Source organism: Arvicola amphibius, chromosome 4 (genome assembly GCF_903992535.2).
Source record: "Arvicola amphibius chromosome 4, mArvAmp1.2, whole genome shotgun sequence".
Taxonomy (NCBI): Eukaryota; Metazoa; Chordata; class Mammalia; order Rodentia; family Cricetidae; genus Arvicola; species Arvicola amphibius.
In genome coordinates this window covers 23,221,319-23,240,180 of record NC_052050.1, presented here as the reverse complement: position 1 = coordinate 23,240,180, position 18,862 = coordinate 23,221,319, and the positions used below count along the sequence as shown (strand labels likewise).

The 18,862-nt window shown below is 55.7% G+C and overlaps 3 protein-coding genes across 3 annotated transcripts; 2 read left to right on the top strand and 1 right to left on the bottom strand.

Moving 5' to 3' along the window:
* The first annotated feature begins 1,038 nt into the window (after nt 1-1,038).
* LOC119812058 (titin-cap) lies at nt 1,039-1,771 on the top strand. The gene is made up of 2 exons (XM_038326396.1): nt 1,039-1,148; nt 1,342-1,771. The coding sequence occupies exons 1-2, from the start codon at nt 1,039-1,041 to the stop codon at nt 1,733-1,735; spliced, it is 504 nt and encodes a 167-aa protein (XP_038182324.1). The 3' UTR covers nt 1,736-1,771.
* A 2,022-nt stretch (nt 1,772-3,793) lies between these two features.
* Nucleotides 3,794-5,308, top strand: Pnmt (phenylethanolamine N-methyltransferase). Its single transcript, XM_038325354.1, has 3 exons — nt 3,794-3,998; nt 4,568-4,775; nt 4,864-5,308. The coding sequence occupies exons 1-3, from the start codon at nt 3,794-3,796 to the stop codon at nt 5,306-5,308; spliced, it is 858 nt and encodes a 285-aa protein (XP_038181282.1).
* A 651-nt stretch (nt 5,309-5,959) lies between these two features.
* Pgap3 (post-GPI attachment to proteins phospholipase 3) lies at nt 5,960-17,185 on the bottom strand. Its single transcript, XM_038326395.1, has 8 exons — nt 16,942-17,185; nt 15,630-15,727; nt 14,608-14,760; nt 9,010-9,072; nt 8,419-8,480; nt 7,995-8,131; nt 7,612-7,816; nt 5,960-7,449 (listed from the first exon to the last, which is right to left on the bottom strand). The coding sequence occupies exons 1-8, from the start codon at nt 17,120-17,122 to the stop codon at nt 7,386-7,388; spliced, it is 963 nt and encodes a 320-aa protein (XP_038182323.1). The 5' UTR covers nt 17,123-17,185; the 3' UTR covers nt 5,960-7,385.
* Between the last annotated feature and the right edge of the window lie 1,677 nt (nt 17,186-18,862).

Genomic DNA, 18,862 nt, shown 5'->3' with positions numbered 1-18,862 from the left:
ATTCCTCTCCCCTGCCCCTCACCCCCTAGCCCACCTTCTTGTTACTGTGAATTGCTCCCTGGGTGCTTGGGTGTTCTCATGACACCTTTGTCCTCTGCTTCATGTGAGAGAGCTAGTAGCTAGTCCCAGATAAAACCACAGAGCTGCCAGGGTTCTACGGGTCACTCCGCTGTGGCCAGGAAAACATGGAAAGTAAGACGTGGAAGGAGGTAGGGACTGTCCCCTGGTCACATAAAGCATTCAGCTAGAGGCCGGTGCTGGGTCTCCTGACTGCTGAATACACACACACCCCGTTTCTAGCTCACCCCATTCTTCCCCACATAGGCCGCTGGGAGTGAGTGGCACCTCCCACACCTGCCTCCTACACCCTGACCCGTGACCCTTAGGAGACGATTTCTCTAACCGCTGACCCTGGGGAATGAACGCACACAGAGATTCCTACCCAGGGGTCTCAGGTGTGGCAGTTGTGCCCCCTCCCCTGCTGGTATGTTGCAGGTTTTGTGTAGACACCTGAGGACATGGTTTACATGATCCTTCTAGTGAAGGGGCCTCACTAAGGTACGCGTGCCCTTGAGCCCAGGAAGGGGAGATGACAGCCATGGGACAGAGTGAGGGGGGCATCAATTCCTGCTTCTCCTGTTCTGTTTACAAGTTGCTGTCCTTCCTGGACAAGGGGGAGCTGGCAGGGCAGAGGACCGTGCCAAGGTGGCACGAGGCTGGGCATGTGCCTGGACTGAGATGGTATTTACAGAATGCCACGTATCTGGAGGTGCCACTCTGAGGACCCCAGACCCCACCGGAGCATCTTCCTTTCTTTAGAAGCTGACCTCTGACCCGGGAGCAGCCAGCATCTAGGTCCCCCAACCCCCGCCCTGGACTCAGAGCCCCCCCCTCCACCAGTGAGTCTTGGCTCTGCTTATAGCATCTGACGCCAGAGGGGCTGAAAATAGTCCCTGGAAGAGGGGGAGCAGTGGGAGAAGGGGGCTATTTAAAGGGCTCCGGAGGAGCCAGGCGTAGCAGAAGGAGCAAGAAGGGATCATGGCCACTTCAGAGCTGAGCTGCCAAGTGTCTGAGGAGAACCAGGAACGCCGGGAAGCCTTCTGGGCTGAGTGGAAAGATCTGACTCTGTCCACCAGGCCGGAAGAGGGGTGAGTGTGACGGATCACCTGGAAAGTCTGCCTCTGCTTCCTCAGAGCCCCCTGTCCACACCAGAGTTTCAAGCCCTTCAGTTTCTGATGGCCCTCCCCTGCCCCAGAAACCTGGTCATCCAGGGAGACTCCACTTAGCCTGAGACGTGAACAGCTGCCCTCAGGAGTTCACTACCTTTCTCTCTACTTACAGATGCTCCCTGCATGAGGAAGATACGCAGAGACATGAGACCTACCACAGACAGGGACAGTGTCAGGCCGTGGTGCAACGCTCGCCCTGGCTGGTGATGCGCCTGGGCATCCTAGGCCGTGGGCTGCAGGAATACCAGCTGCCGTACCAGCGGGTGCTGCCGCTGCCCATCTTCACCCCCACCAAGGTGGGAGCTGTCAAGGAGGAGCGCGAGGAGACCCCCATCCAGCTGCGGGAGCTGCTGGCACTGGAGGCAGCCCTGGGCGGCCAGTGCGTGGAGCGCCAGGACGTGGCTGAGATCACTAAGCAGCTTCCCCCCGTGGTACCTGTCAGCAAACCTGGGACCCTGCGGCGTACCCTGTCTAGATCCATGTCTCAGGAAGCTCAGAGAGGCTGAGACAGACTCCGGCTCCACCGTGTCTGCCTGGGGCTGGGCCCTTCCTGGCTAGGACCATGGAGGAGAGCTGCTTGCTGGCCATGGCCGCTTTGTAGATTGCCCAGAGGTGGGGGCTGTGGGAGGAGGGAGCCAGAGGCCAGGATGCATAGGTGTCCTGAGTTCCCAAAGGAAGGGGAGCAAAGATGGTAGACCCTAGATGTGGAGAGCTGAGTACCCTCAGCCCCAGAAGAAGGGACAAGAGATACTGACGAGGACGAGAGGCCCCTGGAAACAGACCTGTTCAGTTACAGAAACGAAGTAGGACAAAAAAGGAATCTGGAATGTTCTGGGAGGAATCTTGAAGACTAGAGGGAGGGGGATGTGAAGAGGGCAGGAGCAGGGCAGGCCCCCAGCACCCTCTGTTAGCACTGCAATAAATGCTCAACCATGTTCCAGGCTTCTCTCTTTCTTTGTGGTTGGGGATGAGCATTGGTGTCTCTCAGGCACTTCTGGGAACAGCCATGCATTTGAGCTAAATACGGCACAGCCAGAGGATATACTCCATGCTTAGGGGTGGGGTGCAGGGGAAGAGCTGTAAACAGGGTAACTGGCCCCCCTTCCTGTGTCGCTGCCCAGTCCTGGCTTTCATGTCCACTCCCTGGCACTGGAGAGTACCTAGCAGGCCAGCTGGCATCAGGTATCAGCTGGCTTAAATGGTATCTGTGGAGGATATGGAAGGGGCTGGCACAGAGGCTGCCCTTGGCTGTGCCTTGGGTGTGGATCGGGTGAGTGACCCACAGGCCTGTCAGTTGTAGATCCAAACAGAATCAATCCTTGGCTGGCATCAGATGCTCCACCCTCCCTGGCCTGGGTGGGAGGACAGGATCAGGTTCCTGTCTGTGACCCCTGCAGCTGTTACGCTGATTCATGTCCCATCCTGGGTGTCAGGCCAACAAGGAGACCGTCCCCTTGGAATAAGGAAGGAGCACAGAGGAGGACTGGATTAGCAGAGAACAGTATCCTACCCACCCTGGATGGGCGCAGGGCTCATCCAGAGGGTTCCTCTTTGGGGAGACTGAAGATGCTGTTGGCAGGGTGGTGTGCCCTTCTGAGCAGATGAGTGGGAAGAGTGGAAGCTTGTGGGTCAGGTCCCTAGAGCACCAAGCAAAACCTGTGACCCAGGCCCTGTCAGCTCCCCAGTAAGGACAGGAGTCAGGGACCAGTATCCTTGGAATGTCAAAAGCTTGCCATGCGCCTCTCTAGTGGCCGTGGCAGTACCAAGAATGTGCTCAGTACTCTTTGTTCTTACCTGAGTCCAGTGTCCCTGGTGTGGCAGGAACATCCTGAACCGGCTGTGCTTGGGCCCCAGATAAGCAACGGACAGCCCCAGAGGCCTGCAGGGGATGCCCCGCTGTCTGTTCTGCCTGCTAAGAGCATTAGCCCTGCTCACCTCTTATCTCCGCTGCCATCGGATGCTCAGGGCAGAGAGACCTGTTCAGGGGCTCCCCCGGGCCACCAAGACAAAAGGCCAGAACAGAGTGTCCTTTCTGGAGGATAGAGTTGGGATCCAGGCCTGGAGGAAGGGATGGCATTATTAAGAAGGGGGATTTGTAAGGGGTGCCCCAAGAGAGGCGAGGGAGTTTGGAGGAGGACACTGGGACTGGGAACATGGGCTATCCAAACCTCGGGAAAGAAAAGGGATGGAATTCTGAGCAAAAGTGTCTATGGGAGGCTGGAGAGGAGCTGGGATGCCTGGCAAGGGTTCTGGAATTGAGGTTGGGGTGCAGGGCAGCACTGGAAGGGGTGAGCAGGGGAAGAAGCTATGGGCGGAGGGGTTGATGAGTGTTAAGCGCAGAGCGAGGGTGGCGGGGAGAGGGAGCTATCTATGTTCCAGAAGGTGCCCCTACACCCCCGCGTGTCTGTTTCTCCGGACACTAACAGAGATGGATGGGGTGACAGAGACGTAGTGGCCCCGAGCGCCTCATCCCTCTTCCGCCGCCTCTGCAACAGAGGGGTGGGGGGCAGTGGTAGATAAAGGGATGGCAAGGCAAACAGGGGATAGGCGGCCCTAACAGAAGCATGAGCGGTGGCATAGATCCGAACCACGCTGCAGAGATGGCCCCTGATTCGGACCCTGGCCGGGCAGCTGTTGCCTCGGCTTACCAGCGCTTCGAGCCCCGTGCCTACCTCCTCAACAACTATGCTCCTCCTCGTGGAGACCTGAGTAACCCTGATGGCGTCGGGCCTTGGAAGCTGCGCTGCATGGCACAAACCTTTGCCACGGGTGAGCGCCGGAAACCCAGGCATGAGAGAGCAGAAGTCGTGAGGGATAAAACGAAAGGGAGAGAGAGAAACAAGAATGCACACTAGATGGGGACCAAGAAGCAAACCTATAGGTGGCTAGCTTGTGCAAGCAAGAGCAAGCAAAACAGCCAGGCTCCGTGGTAGTGACGGCCTACAGTCCCAGCTACCAGGAAAGCTGAGGCTGGAGGACCGCTTGAGCCATGGAATTGGAGGCTTGACTAGGCAACTTAAACTTTTCTTTCGAGGGGAAGGCGCTTAGAATTGAGAGACAGGCAGGGTGGGGTGCAAGAGAGACACTGAGACGGAGTCTGAGGCAGGTTGGAGACTATGGAGAGAAAGGCTAGGTGTCTCAGAATCTCCCCACTTGATCTTCGCTAAACCTAGCTTTTGAGTGGTGGAGCCACGCTGGCCCCAGGAGAACCTGATTTCTGTGTCCGTCCATACTTGTTCCCGGCACTCACACTACGCAGAAGGGCTGGGAGAGCATGGGAAGGGAAAGATGGCTGAGGCAGGGACCACCTGGAACCCCCTTCTCTCTGCTTCACCCAGGTGAGGTGTCTGGACAGGCCCTCATTGACATTGGGTCAGGCCCCACCGTATACCAGCTACTCAGTGCCTGCGCCCACTTTGAGGACATCACCATGACAGATTTCTTGGAGGTCAACCGGCAGGAGCTGGGACTCTGGCTTCGGGAGGAACCAGGAGCCTTCGACTGGAGTGTGTACAGCCAGCATGCTTGTCTCATCGAGGGCAAGGGGTGAGAGCTGGGCTAGAAGTTTCCTGTGGTGTGGGTTGGGGGTGGAGGGCAGCAGAGGGCTGAGCCCTGCCTTGTGTCCCCTGCACAGCGAGTCCTGGCAGGAGAAGGAACGCCAGCTACGAGCGAGGGTGAAGCGAGTCCTGCCCATTGATGTGCACCAGCCCCAGCCCCTGGGTCCTTCAAGCCTGGCCCCCCTGCCGGCGGATGCCCTGGTCTCCGCCTTCTGCCTAGAGGCTGTGAGCCCAGATCTTGCCAGCTTCCAGCGGGCTCTGCAGCACATCACCACACTGCTGAGGCCGGGGGGTCATCTCCTCCTCATCGGAGCCCTAGAGGAGTCGTGGTACCTCGCTGGGGAGGCCAGGCTGTCTGTAGTGCCAGTGTCAGAGGAGGAGGTGAGGGAGGCCCTGGTCCTTGGTGGTTATGAGGTACGAGACCTTCGTACCTACATCATGCCTGCCCATCTCCGCACGGGTGTAGATGATGTCAAGGGTGTCTTCTTTGCCTGGGCTCAGAAGACAGAGGTGCAGGAGTGAGGGCCCTACATGCCGGGTGTCCTGTGCCTCCCAAATTCTGTATTACCTGAAGTGGTACCTAATAAAGCAATGGTCCCCTGCTTGTCAGTGCTGTTTGTGGCGCTCCTAGAAGCCAAGAGTAGTAGGCAGCGGCCTCTGAGACTTAGGAGAGACCAATCCTAGCTTTTCTTTTTTCCCCCCTGGAAGCCTCCATGAAGGCTTCTTTCTGTACCACCCATTCTCCCCACCCCAGGAAGGCCAAGTTCAGGAGGGCATAAGCGGCCCCTGCTGCATGCCAGGTACTTGTGTGGGTCTAGTGGCCAGTCACTCTGCCTCAGCTCAGTAGCCGGTCCTGCCAGCTTGTCCCTAGAGTGAAGCTAGATCCTGAGTAAGAAGAGCAGCCTGGGAGCCAGGAGACCCGGATGACGTGGTTAGCAGAGGGACAGGTCGAGAAACAAGAGGTCAAGAGCCAGAGGTGCTAGCTCCCCACCACACACGCACACACACGCACACGTACACACACGCACACACACGCGCGCACACACACGCTGGCCTGGGGCTCTGCTGGGCTCCATGCCACCCTCACTCCCATATACCCAGGCAGAGAGAGATCTGACCACCAATGTCTCCTTCTCTCCTGCTCACTTTATACACAGAGGAGCAGAACCAGGGTGAGGCCAGAAATTGGTTTATTACATACGTCCTTTATTGTGTCTGGCCTTAAAATTTTTCTTAGTATCAAAAAAATCCTGATAAGACTGTCCCGAGTACCTGAGCTGGAGCCTTGGCTCAGCGAGCCTCCCCACAATGAGAGGACAGGGGATAGAGGCAGGACCCAGTCACAGACTGCCTTCCTGATGGACTGGTTCAGGATGCAGGCTGTATGGGCCCTGTTTGCCCTAGGATTACCCTGGGAGAGCAAGCTCCCCTACGGAGGGCAGAGACCACATACAGATACAAGCTCTACACCCTCTTTCCCCTTTGCCTGATGCCCCCAAAGTCCAGGCTGTGACCGGGGGCTCCAGCAGGGAACTGGAGTGGGAGGTACATCATGCCAAGGGAGAGAGGAGCCAAAATGGGACACTTTGTCCCTTCCTCGCTCTACCCTCCAGGGGCTAGTTCTGCAGGGTGCTCTCAAGACATGCGCCGGGGGTGGGGTGGGGACTGTGAATTGGAGTGGAAGCGGAGGGCAAAGGGGTCCTGGGTGGCATCCACATGTACTGCACCCGACAGGTCATATGCACATACTAGCAGCTGGTTGGACTTGGGGTCTTGGGGAGACTTGGACTCAAATAGCTGCTGGTAATGTCTTGGTTCCCCCATTATACTCCCGCCTCCTACAAGTGTAGCCCATTCATGTTCATCCAAGACACACCTTCCTCAAGCCACCCTCACCCACCTGCCTCCTGAGCACACAGCCACTCTCTATACTCCTAAGTGAAGGCCCACGATGCCCCAGTGCTGCCAAACTCAGCTCCTTGACTATCTCTGTGCCTAGCTTGGTCCACATCCTTCTACGTGTGAATGTGCCCGCTCTCAACCAGAACGGAAGCCAGGGTTCTAATCCTGAGTCCCCTGGGGTCTTGGCTCTGAAGGAAAGAATGTCTGGTGCAAGAGACAGGGTGAAAGCCCCTCTTTGGTACCAGCCCCCGCAGCTCAGTTCCGCAGACCCACGAAGAAGCCTGGGCAGCCGAAGAGCAGGCCTCCAGTGCCACCTAGTGGTTCCCTGACAAAAAGAGACCCCACTGTACCCCAAAAGCCCGTAGGTGTGGCATTTAGGGGTAAGTGGCCCTACGTGAGGTGGTACTATCAGGGTGAGCGATGTGGAGAAGGGAGTGGGCTGAAGAGACAAAAGCAGCACTTCTCTCTGGAGACCTCAACACCTGTTCCCAGTTCAGCCCCAGGCACAGCTGGGCTGCCTACTTCCTGTCCCAGACGTGAGGAGGCCCTGGCTGCGAAAGCCTGCCGGGGTGGGTGCTCTATGATTCCAAGACCATACCCCACATGTTCAAGTTCAAGAAGCTAAAAGAACAGTCATCTCAAGGGGGAGAAGGGAGGAGAAGAAGGAGCGAGGCAGGTGTGTCCCCTCTGAGCATCTTTAGTCTAGCTTGAACTTGGCTTCAGATTCCTTCAGCAGGTACAGGCTGTCATCTTCCAGAAACCTGTGGGTGTGAGATGACCCCCACTGAGGCAGTCACCCAGCTCTGAGAACCCCCAGACAGTGGGGTGACAGCAGGCAAGTGGGAAGGCGGAGTGGGCACAGGGAGCCCCAGTCTGCCCTAGGGTGCAGAGGAGGAAACCCTGAGGCAGGGGGTGGCACTCACCTGAAAAAGAGGATGTGGAGAGGGATCGTGCTGATGTGCCAGATGGCGTGGGCGTCCAGGACCCAGAAGAGGGGGGGGAAGTCGAGCAGCTCCAGCAGGGACAGCGCCTGCAGCAGCAGCACCACCACCACACACCTGCGCGTGTGGGGCAGGCGCCGGCGGTTCCGTAGGCACCAGGCCAGCCACCAGGCCAGGTTCACCAGGCCTGGGGGCCAGGGACACAAGAGGTTCACTCCCTGGACGTCCTCTGACTCTAGCTGCCTTGCCCCGACTCTGCCCACCCCCAGCCTCCCACCTCAACTCCTCCCTGCCCTCCAGAGTCTCTCCAGAACATCCCCCAAGAGCCACCTCCTGCCCACCCTCGGCTCCGCAGGGGGCCTCACCTATAGCCACATTGGCCACCATGTTGTAGCCGTAGTCGAAGCGGACGAGGCTCAGGTAAGAGATGTGCGCTGACAGGAGCAGCAGCAGCAGGGCGCCGAAGGCACTTGCCACTGATGGGTGCTGCAGTCCCACAGTCCTGTCCCATCACCCAGAGCAGCTCAGACAGTGGCTGGCTGGCTGGCTATCCCCAGAGCCGTGTTCCTTCAACTACCCCCTAGCCCAAATGGGTGAGGGCTCGCTGAAGCCACTGTCCTTCCCTGCCCCCACCGAACCAACGGTTTCCCAGAAACCAAGGGCCACAAGGAGAAGCCAGATCCCTTCTGTCCCTGGCACCCCCACCCAAGACAGCCCTGCAGAAATGTGAGAAGGCCAAGGAAGAAGCTCTGGACAGTACCCCCTCTGCCCACAGCCCCCAGGGCTCACCTGACACAGCACAGGTAAACAGAGTACAGGATGACGGCCGAGGCGCAGAAGTAATCCATCTTCTGCGGGTAGGGAGAGCCCAGGAGGGCCCCGTCAGGGAGCAGAATATAGCACAGGGCAGGCCCACAGAAGAGCCACAGGGATGAGGCAGTGAGGGGCAGGGTCTAGGCTTGCAATCTGCAGGAGCCCCGTCTTGCATCCCCTCTGCCTATGGCTGCTTTGCTGTGTCCACATTATAAAACATTTCAGATGGCCCAGCAGTGAGACATTTTTTGGGAAGGGCCTCCCTATGAAGGCACACTATGGAATTCAAAATGTCATTTGGGGTGTGACAGACAAGACTCCAGTCCTGATCACATTAGCTGGGTGACCCAGGGAAAACGACTTCATCTCTCCCAGGCTCAGTGGCCTTACAGATCAGGAAATCAACGACAAAACTCTCCTGGCATGATCCAGGTCAGACTCCGCGGGCTGCCAGGTTGGGCTAGCAGGCTCTGCAGATGGAGGAGCTGTCTTCACTCCAGGGAGCCTGCTCTGCCCTCTCCTGGGCTCCCCTGGGACTGTACCATGCAGGGGCTGGGAGGAGCTCACCTCTGTGAGGTCAGTGTCCCTGGTGTGGAAGACTGTGGACCAGAACCAAGCATTGAGGGACACCTGAGGAAGGAGAGGTCAGTCAGCATGCTGCCCAAGGTGGAGGAGACCTGTGGGGCTCTGCTGGGGAAAAGAGTACATCCTGTGCCCCAAGCCCTCTGAACAAACCCAGCCCAGCCGGTCCCCACAGGAGGATTTCCCAGAAACTGTAAACTGCCACCCAAATCCCCCAGGCCAAAGGAGCTGCAGTCCACAGGTTCTGGCCTGGCTCAGGAACCAGTCCTGGCAGAGTTGAGTTCCCAAATTACCCAATCTCTAAGACAACAGCCCCCAGGGCCCTGCCTCCTCCCCCACTGCCAGGTGATGACAACCCCACCCCACCCCAGGGGAGCCTGTGACCTCAGCTTCTGGGGGCGGGAATGAGGTGGGTGGGTGGGTGTGGGGGGCTTGAGCTAGCTTGGGGTGTGTCTGGAGCAGCAGCAATCCTGGGAGGGAGAGGAAGCAGATCCCACTGGAGCCAGCCTCTGAGGAAGACTGTGGCCAACTTAGCCCAGCTTCCTCCTGGCTGGGCCAGCCTAACCCGCTGGGCCAGTCGCTGCTCTGGAGTCTTGGGAGGAGAAGGGGCAGGGCAGAGGAGGCTGCAGTAGAATGGCCCAGGAGAATGCTGGGGGCCCTCTTCCTGGAACAGCAGAGCCTGAGACTTGCACACACACCATCCTGTGGGAGTCGCGGCTGGCACTTTCTTTAAGGCCTAAGTCCATAGCAGAGGCCCAGGTTACTGAGAGAAGGGCAGGTTATGGCGGAGACAGAAATCTGTGGCAGCTAGTCACAAAGGGAAAAGCAGGGCCTGGGCTGCCATACTCGTAAGGTGGACAGAGATGCCTGCAGGACAGGCCTGGAGGAGCTGCCCACTTGGGGACCATTACAAATGGTCAGTCAGGGGCCACAGGAGCAGGTCAGGAAGCCAGCCTGTAGGGTTCCGCAGCCGGAGGGGCACATGCTAGGAGTTGAGAGTGACAGAGAGGGCAGGGTGGAATCAGGCAGGGCTTGGAGTCAGGCAGGTACTCCTGATGTGGGCTCTGGCCTGGGAGCCCTCTGCCCCCACCCACTGCGAAGCCTGGCTCTCTCTCCAGCCAGTCCCACACAACGCCTTCCACTTACAGAGGGCTAGCTGAGGAATGTCCTCTGCAGCCTTGACAAGGCTCTGAGGCGTGCCTCATGGTGGGTAGGCCTCCTCTGCTGGCCCTTTCCTCAGACTTGGGAGGTGGCTTTACTGTAGGTGCCTGGCTGGGCCTCAGCCTGCTATAGAACCCGAGAGGGGAGGTCACAGTCTGTGTCCCAAACCAGGTTCGGTCACTCATCCTTAATAAACGGACTTAGCAACGTGGTCACACCGAATAGATCTCCTTTCTCTGTTTTCCACTACTCCTCTGGCTTTTGAGGTCGGCTTATAAAGGATGAGTGGCCAAACCTGACTTGGGACACAGGCTGTGACCCCCCAAAGTTCAGAGCACATATAAGGCCCCTCTCCTCAAACGAGGCAGGCCTGAATGGCTCTCACGTCCTCCTTCACAAAGGCCTGTGGTGAACTGGGTCAGTGTGTGGAGAGGAAGGACCCCGGGCTGGAGACAGGACCCAGGCCATCACAAGGCCCAGCATGCCAGGTGCAGGGACATCTTAGGGAGGAGGGGAAGGCAACAGGCACTGGCAGCCAGCCAGGCCTCCTTGTCACCCACAGCAGGAAGGGGGAGGTGACAAGAGGGTTGATCTAAGTGGCGGTTGGAACACTGGAAGAAGAGGGTGGAGGTGCACCGGGCCAGGCCTTAGCCCCACACACAGGTGGGGGCAGCTGGGTTCTTCATCCCTTGCCTCCCAGGGGCCATCAACTTACTGAGTCCTATTGAAGCCTGGACTCTGCACCCTGGGGACGTCCCTCTCTTAAGGAGTGTCCCATGAAGGGTGAGGTCTTTCGGATCCTTTCCTTAGACTCAAGGCAGTGTCATTAAGAACACAGGAGCCAAACATAGAGGCTTTAAGCTCTGGTCTCAGGCAGCATTTCCTGTGTATCCCCGTGCAAACTGTCTCAGTTTCCCACTACACAGTTTTTACTGCCACTGCTTGGTACACAGGGGTCCCATGAACCTTGATTTCCCTCATCAGGTCCCCTGGGCTCACCCTACCACTTCCCTTCATTTGACCTTCAACTTCTCTTTTCTCAAGAGCCACCAAGTTCAAGGTCAAACCATGGAGCTCCAGGGGCCCTGGATCCCAGGGTGCAGACAGTTTAGCTATGGGAAAAGCCCCTCTTCGTGTTCCCAAGCCACCGTCCCATGAGTGCGGTCCCAGCAGGTGCTGTTTGTCTTCAGAGCTGTAGTCAGACAGGAGTAGAGGGCAGATGGGCAGGGAGGGGATGGGCAGGCCCCATGCACAACTGCTCTGCACTCCTTGGTTGCAGTGTGGTGGGCGGGACCAGCAGAGTAGGTGAGAATTTCGTGTAAACACTGAGGATGGGAGGGCCAGGGTGGCAGTAGAGGCAGGAATGAAGGGACAGGAAGGCTGCAGGAGGGGGACAGAAGGCTGTTTCAAGTCTGCTGGCAAATACAAAAACAGACAAAAATATCAGCCACGAAACTGGTTGGATGCCAGAGAGCCAGATCTGTCAGGAATTTGACCCCAGTGTTAAGCCCCAGTGCTCGGAGCTGTCATTGACACCATCATGGTGGGGACAAGTGGGTCTTTAAATAGCTTGGTGTCTCAGAAGTGGGGGAGGCAGAATGTTAAATATGATGTCTGCTGCCATCCTGCCCCCTCCCCCGAAGCCACAAGTCCAGAAGGACAAGACTGCCTCGGGTTCACTCTGAGGGGAGGCGGGGCTCTTTCCCATCATCAAAGAAGGATTCCTGGGCTGGCGAGAAGGTGTAGATGAAGGCACCTGTGCCAAGCTTGATGACCTGAGTTCAAACCCCAGGACCTACACAGTAGGAGAGTGTCAGTTCCCCTGGGTACTGTCTAACCTCTACATCAAGCCGTAGTGTGTGCATTGCATGCACACAAACAAATAAATATTTAATTTTTTTCATTTCTGAACGTTGTCTGCTTCAAGGCCTTTGCCACAGCTGGGAAGTCCTTCCTGAGCTCTAGCCTTCTGTTCAGCTCCAGCCTATCTCCTGTCGCTTTCTCAACAGAGATGTTAAAGTCAGCCCTCGCCGTTTCATCTCCCATCTACAAGTGAGGATCTTTCTGCTGGACAAAGGTGTGGAGCATTGGTTCGGTCTCCTAGCTTTGGCAGAGGGCCAGCCCCGCCCCCGCACTCCAGGAAGTCAAAGGGCTACAGCATACACAACTGGTAACTGCCCAGGCTGCACCTGGGTCAAAATAGCAAGGCAGGGGCCGCCTTCTCGTGCTGAAGTTTCAGGGACTCCACTGAGGGCCAGGGTTATCAGAGAATAGATACCCCTGGCCCATGACAGGACCCGGAGCTGGCAAAGGGCCCTGACATCCACACCCCAGCACAAATGAGGGCCACACTTGTTCCAGAAGCCCCGGCCTAGGACAAAGTCCGCTGCCACGCCCTCTGGGGAGAAACACAAGGCGCAGTGGCCAAGTGTGAAATCCAGACCAGAATAAGTGCGGTGGTGCCTGCGTACCACAGCAACACCCAGCCGCTCACAGGGAGGGCGAACGCTGATGGCCATCCTGGTCTATACAGTGAGACCCTGCAGTCTCAGCAAAACAAAATCTAAACCATCTGACCAGAGCAGACCCTGTGTCCCTGGAGACCCCGTAAAGGCAAGAAGGGGTCCCCACAACCTTGACATCTGTTCCCTACCAGAGGACGTGTGTTTATTCCAGCGAGCACTCAGACCCTGATGCCCAGCGGTGCAGTGCCAGAAGCTAGCCCTGTCTTCTCTACTTGCTGACTTCTTAGCTGTTATCTGAGGCCAAGCCCTGTGTGCTTGAGTCCTACTCAGAGAGCACAGGTATACGACAAGGATCCCACGAAGAAACGCTGGTCAAATGCTGGGGACAAGCCCTGCACCACAAGCATGTGGCTTTCCTCCATAGCGCTCACTGTCTCAGAGCTGACTGTATAGCCCAGGCTAGCCTTGGACTCATGCTGCATCCAGCTGTAACTCCAGTTTCCAAATTTAAAAAAAAAAAACTGCTTTGTTTTGTTTTTGATTTTTCAAGTCAGGGTTTCTCTGTGTAGCCCTGGCTATCCTGGAACCCACTCTGTAGACCAGGCTGTCCTCAAACTCAGAGATTCACCTGCCTCTGCCTCCTGAGTGCCAGGACTAAAGACTACTATGTCCTGCAAGAAAACAAAAAATAAGATAGGATCTCAAATGTGCAGCCTATGGTGACATTGAACTCAAAGTCCTTCTGCTTCTGGAATTACAGGCACTGTCCCAAACTCTTTCTTCCGTTCCTTCTCTCCCTTTCTTTCGCTGTTGTTCCATAGCCCTTAGCAGTTATGATTACCATAGATCTACCTCCTCCTTCCATGCCTATCCCCTCCCATGTTCGACTCAGCCTATGCATCTCAGCACACCTGTGCTATTAGCTGTGGTCAGAGTCTTCCAGCCACCAGATCCGGGAGCCAGCTTCTCTCCTTGTCCTGCCCTGGGACTCCTGGCTTATCTAGCCTGCAGCTGCCCCTGGCCCTTTGCTGTCTTTGCACTTTTTGTCCTCTGTCTAGAAGACTCCCCTGCTCTCCTCATGTTTTCACAGACACCTCTAATCCTCACGTCTGTCTCCTATCCTGGGAAGCCTTCCCTTGTTGCCCTGTGGGGGCCCAGCCCCACCACACACCCTAAGGCTCCTCCCCTCTTCTGTGTTTCTTCAAGGATGTACTTTGACATCAATCGTGTGATGTGAGACCAGTACAAGAGGGCAAGGACCTGTGTGTGTTTACATGCTTGGGGCCTCCAGCACCTAGGAAGTGCTTAGCATGTAACAGGTGTCCAGTGGGCACAAATGGAAGCTCTTATGGCAGGAAGATGGGTGAGTGAGGATTTCTTTCCCCTAAGGCCCGTCAGAGAAGCTCTGCCCCCCAGACACCCATTGCACCTTCTTACTGCCACCCAGTGCTCCTCTGTACCCTGGTCCACATTTCTTCAGTGATCCCAGGCCCTGGATTCTAGTTCCTCAGACCAGCCACACTGGTGAGGCTGAGAACTTTTTCCTATTCAGGTGGACCCACCTGGGTTCTCCAAGGAGAAACCAGGATCAGGCTGAGCTCTGATAAGACGTCTGGGCCAGAACAAAAGACACATCAATCTTCCAGAGCGGTCTTGGAAAGACCAGAAGTTCTAGCACAATCCCTGTGATTCACTTCCCATCCGTGTTAGCAAACCGCCCAATTGAATCTTTTTGTAGTTTCCTCACTCCGGGCAAAAATGTGCGACCTCCCTCCTTCCCAAGAAGACCAGCCTGGTAAGAACGAAGGTGTAGCACCTTCCATATCTGCTGTGCCTGACTACCACACATGTTAGCCCTGTAAATGAGAGACGCTCGTCACTAGAAGCCCATCAGTGGGGATGAAAGGGATCCTCCGCTCAGAACGGGGTGTGCAGAGTGTCCTGCCAGGCTACCTACCCAAGCGAAGGCCATGCAGGTATGGTACATGGGGGAGGAGGCTGGCACAGAGGCACGGTAGCGGCACAGCATCACCAGGCTGGCTAGGCCATTGAGCAGCGAGGCCACAGCGGAAGCTGGCTCTTGGATGAACAGGAACCGGGAGAAGGGCCACTGCAAAAGGAGCATAGGGAGGAGGCCTGAGGGGAGGGGAGGCAGCCTCTCGCTGGCCCGGCCAGCCTTTCCCTGACAGCTCATCATCAGCTCTCCAGCTGGTTCCAAAGCCTTACATTCTCTCCAATCAAGGAGAATCTCTCCAGAAGTCCCTGGCTAAGACTGGACTCTTATCCTGGCCAGCAGGCACTGCACTGGGAGCCTGATTCTGGGGACAGCAGACAGGCCAGGTGAAACCATACAGATCTAAGTCCCATCCCTCCTCAGCTACTTTACATAGTCCCCCAAGTGCCTGATTACTTTGTGCTAAACTGAGATGAGTAATTCCGGCCCACGGGCCAAAATGAGATAACACTGGGTCAAAAGGCACCGAAAAGCTGGCCAATCTAAGTGTATGTCTGATGATCTCGACCTATTAGAGACGCTATGGGAAAACACCTTAGTCAGGGTCAGGGGCTACCCCAGTCAGCCACGAGAAGCTCAGCACTACTGTGAGGGGACAGAGATCTTTTCGTCTGTGTGTTTGTTGTTTTAGAGAGAGGATCTAACTATGACCCTGTATGTATCCTTGGCAGTCTACATAGACCAGGCAGGCCTCAAACTCTAGAGGTCCATCTGCCGCTGCCTCCCGAGTTCTGGTATTAAAGGTGTGCACCATCACACTTGACTTGAGACACTGGCCTTATGACTCCAAATTCAGGAGCAGGGCACACTGGCAGGCACCACTGGGAAGAAGCAAGAGCCTTCTGGGCACGAGTACCTGTCCATCCCTCCTCCCTGTGACTCCCCACCTCAGACTGCTGAGACAGCAGGGGCCACCTGGGGGCTGAAGGCCACCGGCACGTACCTTTCCTGCCTCTCTAACTCACCTTGCCATGGAACTGGGGCACTCCGTGACCCTCCTGAAGGTAGAGGCCAACAGTGAACCACATACACTCGTACTTGCAGTCATCTCGACACGTCCAGCCTGAAACAGACAGAAGAGCTAGCGCTGTGTCCTCAGGGAGGCACAGGCAGCCTGGTGCAGCCCACACATGGATGGGGGCCAAGAGGACCTGAAGGCTAGAGAGAGCCAGAGGAAATCCCCCCAAATCTTACTTCCCATTTGGACAGAGAAGAGAGGGCAGTGTAGACACAAGGAGAAGGAGGGGGCGGAGAATTTTAGCAGTGGTAGCAAAGCAAATAGTTTCTTCCCCTTTTACCCAAGATGGAGCTCTTGGCATCAGGCTGACCCCTCTATGGGGACCTGGGTTTATACTTCTCCATTCTGAATCCAGGGAGGAGCCCTTGGTGTCTTCCCACCTCCCGTGAAACTACAGCTCAGACCCTTCACCCTGGACTCCTCGGGTTCCAAGATGCCTTTACTCTCCTGTTGCCACTACCTGGCAAGTCAGGCTCCCTGCTCTCTGGGTAAAGCAAGCTGCTTCGTGTACCCAGATCTGCTCGGGGCCTCCAAGCTCCCTGTTCCCTCTTTCTGGAAGGGAAAGGGTAACAGTGAAGATGAGCTGTTGGTCAAAGAGGTCAGAACTGGAAATTCTGCTTTACCACTTTATAGACTTTGTGACCCTGGGCAAGGGACTTAATCTGTCTGAGTGTTCCCACCTGTAAAATAGGTTGGGGCACTATCTGAATGGGTTGTGGCGAAAGTCAACTGACCTGCCGGGACGCCTGTCAAGTGTGGGTGCCCAATATGTTGGGGTTCACACCCATTCTCTCCTGTTTAAATTGTTCCATGATGATCCCTGCCTCCACCCCCTTGAAGCAGTCTCCATTCCTTCCTGTTCCAATTGCATACAGTGCCTAATGTACGGGTCTATTAGGGTTCAAACCATTGTGTCTTTGTGAAGGATCCTATTCACCGCCTTGCGGGGGGGAGGGGAAAGGGAGGCTATAAACCCGGAAGGGCAGGCTCCTGGTCTGCAGCCTGTGTTATTTCAGGTCTTGCATGTCATGTTTAACAAGTAGTGGTTTGAATAAAGAAGCCACTTGGAAGCTCGGACAGGGTGATGAGACACACATACACACACACACACACACACACACACACACACACACACACACACACACACTCAGGAGGTTCCACGCGTTAATATTCGAAAGAGAACCCATGGGGAAACTGAGGTTCTGAGATTTCAGAGTAGGGCACAATAGGCGGGACTAAAGCCAATGGGCGGGGCTTACCAGCTAGGCTCATGTAGATTGGCTGGAGGGAGCGGAAGTGCTTCAGTGCGTCCCCCGAACAGTTCCGTTCCTCGCACTGGAGCACGCAGTCGCGGTATACCGGCTCGCGGTCGCCCTGGGAGCCCCACGCAAGCCCCACTGCCGCGGTTAGCAGCAGCAGCCGCGCCGTTTGCTCGGCCATCCTGTCACTCTGCCGGGCCGCCGAGGGAGGAGCTTGGGAGTGTGCGAAGTCCCACTTCCGTAACAACCGGAAGTACCTTGTTCGCCGTTGCACCCTTCGCTGGCGACCGCCCACTTTAAATGAAAATTCCCGGATTTCAGTGGGCGGGGATCCCCGCCTCTAACCGGCTGTCTACTCTTAACACAGCATTCAAGGGGAAGGGGTGGTGTGTATTTGGGAGCAAATTAGTTATTTTTTTCTCACTTCTGTCTCCACTGTCTCTTTGTTTCAAGCGGGCCCCATCTGTCACTCTTAGATTCCAGTTTCCAAATGTTCTGGGGTCTCCACCTCTATTTCTTGTGCCATTATCTTGTTAAAGAAACTGCCGTTAAAGTAGCTGCAGAACTTCTTTAAAAGGTGTCCCTGACCCTACTTTGATCCCCTTCAGTAGGCATTTCTATTATTGTGATAAAGACCATGACTAAAAGCAACTTGGGAAGGAAAGGGTTAGGCCGTCACAGCCCATCATTGAGGGAAGCCAGCTCCGGAACCTGGAGGGAAGAACTGAAGTGGAGGCCACGAAGGAGTGCTGCTTTCTGGTTTGCTTATAGCACCCGGTACCACTTGACCAAGGTTGGCACCGCCCACAGTGGCATGGCCCCTCCCATATCAGTTATTGATCAAGAGAGTGTCCCCCACAGGCTTACCTATAGGCTAACATCTGATGGAGGCATTTGTTTTCTCAACTGAGGTTCCCTTTTCCCAGATGACCCTAACTTATGTCAAACTGACAAAAACAAAACAACCCCCCCCAAAAAAAGTAATCACAGCTCCATTTTCTAAAATTCAAATTTGACCCATCACTTTCTTTCTTAAAAGTCTTTGCTAACTCCTCAACCCCGCATGACCTGGCGTGCCTGTCTCCACTCCATTGCTCCAGCTCCACTTCAAAGGTCCACATCTCTGGAGCCTCCTGCCCTTTTCTGGTTTATATCATGTCATTGGTCCTTTTGCTTGTTTTTCTGTTATCAATTGAAGGCCACCTGCTGAGCGTGATCATTAATCTGGACAGGCTAATATGCAGTGGCATGTTTTTCCTGTAAGGCATGGATCCCTTTCCTGCCCTGTTCACCTTTGGCACTAAAGTAGAACTTTGGCTTCATGTGAGATACCTGGAGAACCTTTTTTCTTTTTATTTTTAGTGAATGAACAACTTAAAAGTGTCTGGATGAGCCAGTCAAGTGGCTGGCTCAGTGAGTGAAAGCATTTGAGTCACAATCTTGGTAACCTGGGTGGGATCCTCAGAACTCGCCTAACAGTGGGAGTAGAGAGCCAGCTCCACAAAGTTGTCCTCTGACGCCCACGTCTGTGCTGTAGTGCTCACGCCTGAGCGCACATATACTATGCACACACATATGCACAACAACAACAATAATAAAGGATGGCTCAGAAGTTAACAATGAGTACCGCTCTCGCAGAGGACGGGAGCTCAGGTCCCAGTATCCACAGGTGCCAGCTCATACCATTTGTTACTCCAGCTCCAGAGGGTCTGATGACTTTTCTGGCCTCTGAGGGCACCGCACTTGTGTGCACATACCCTGATACAAACACTTGGGAATTGGATGCTTGCTTCCATGACTTCCCCATCACTGCCCAACCAACAGCGCCCAAATCTCACTGCAGTTTTGAAGTCATGTAGCCAAATGCTGCTGCCTCCCATTCTTTTCCTTCATGGTCTTTCCTTTATACCCTGGAAAGGGA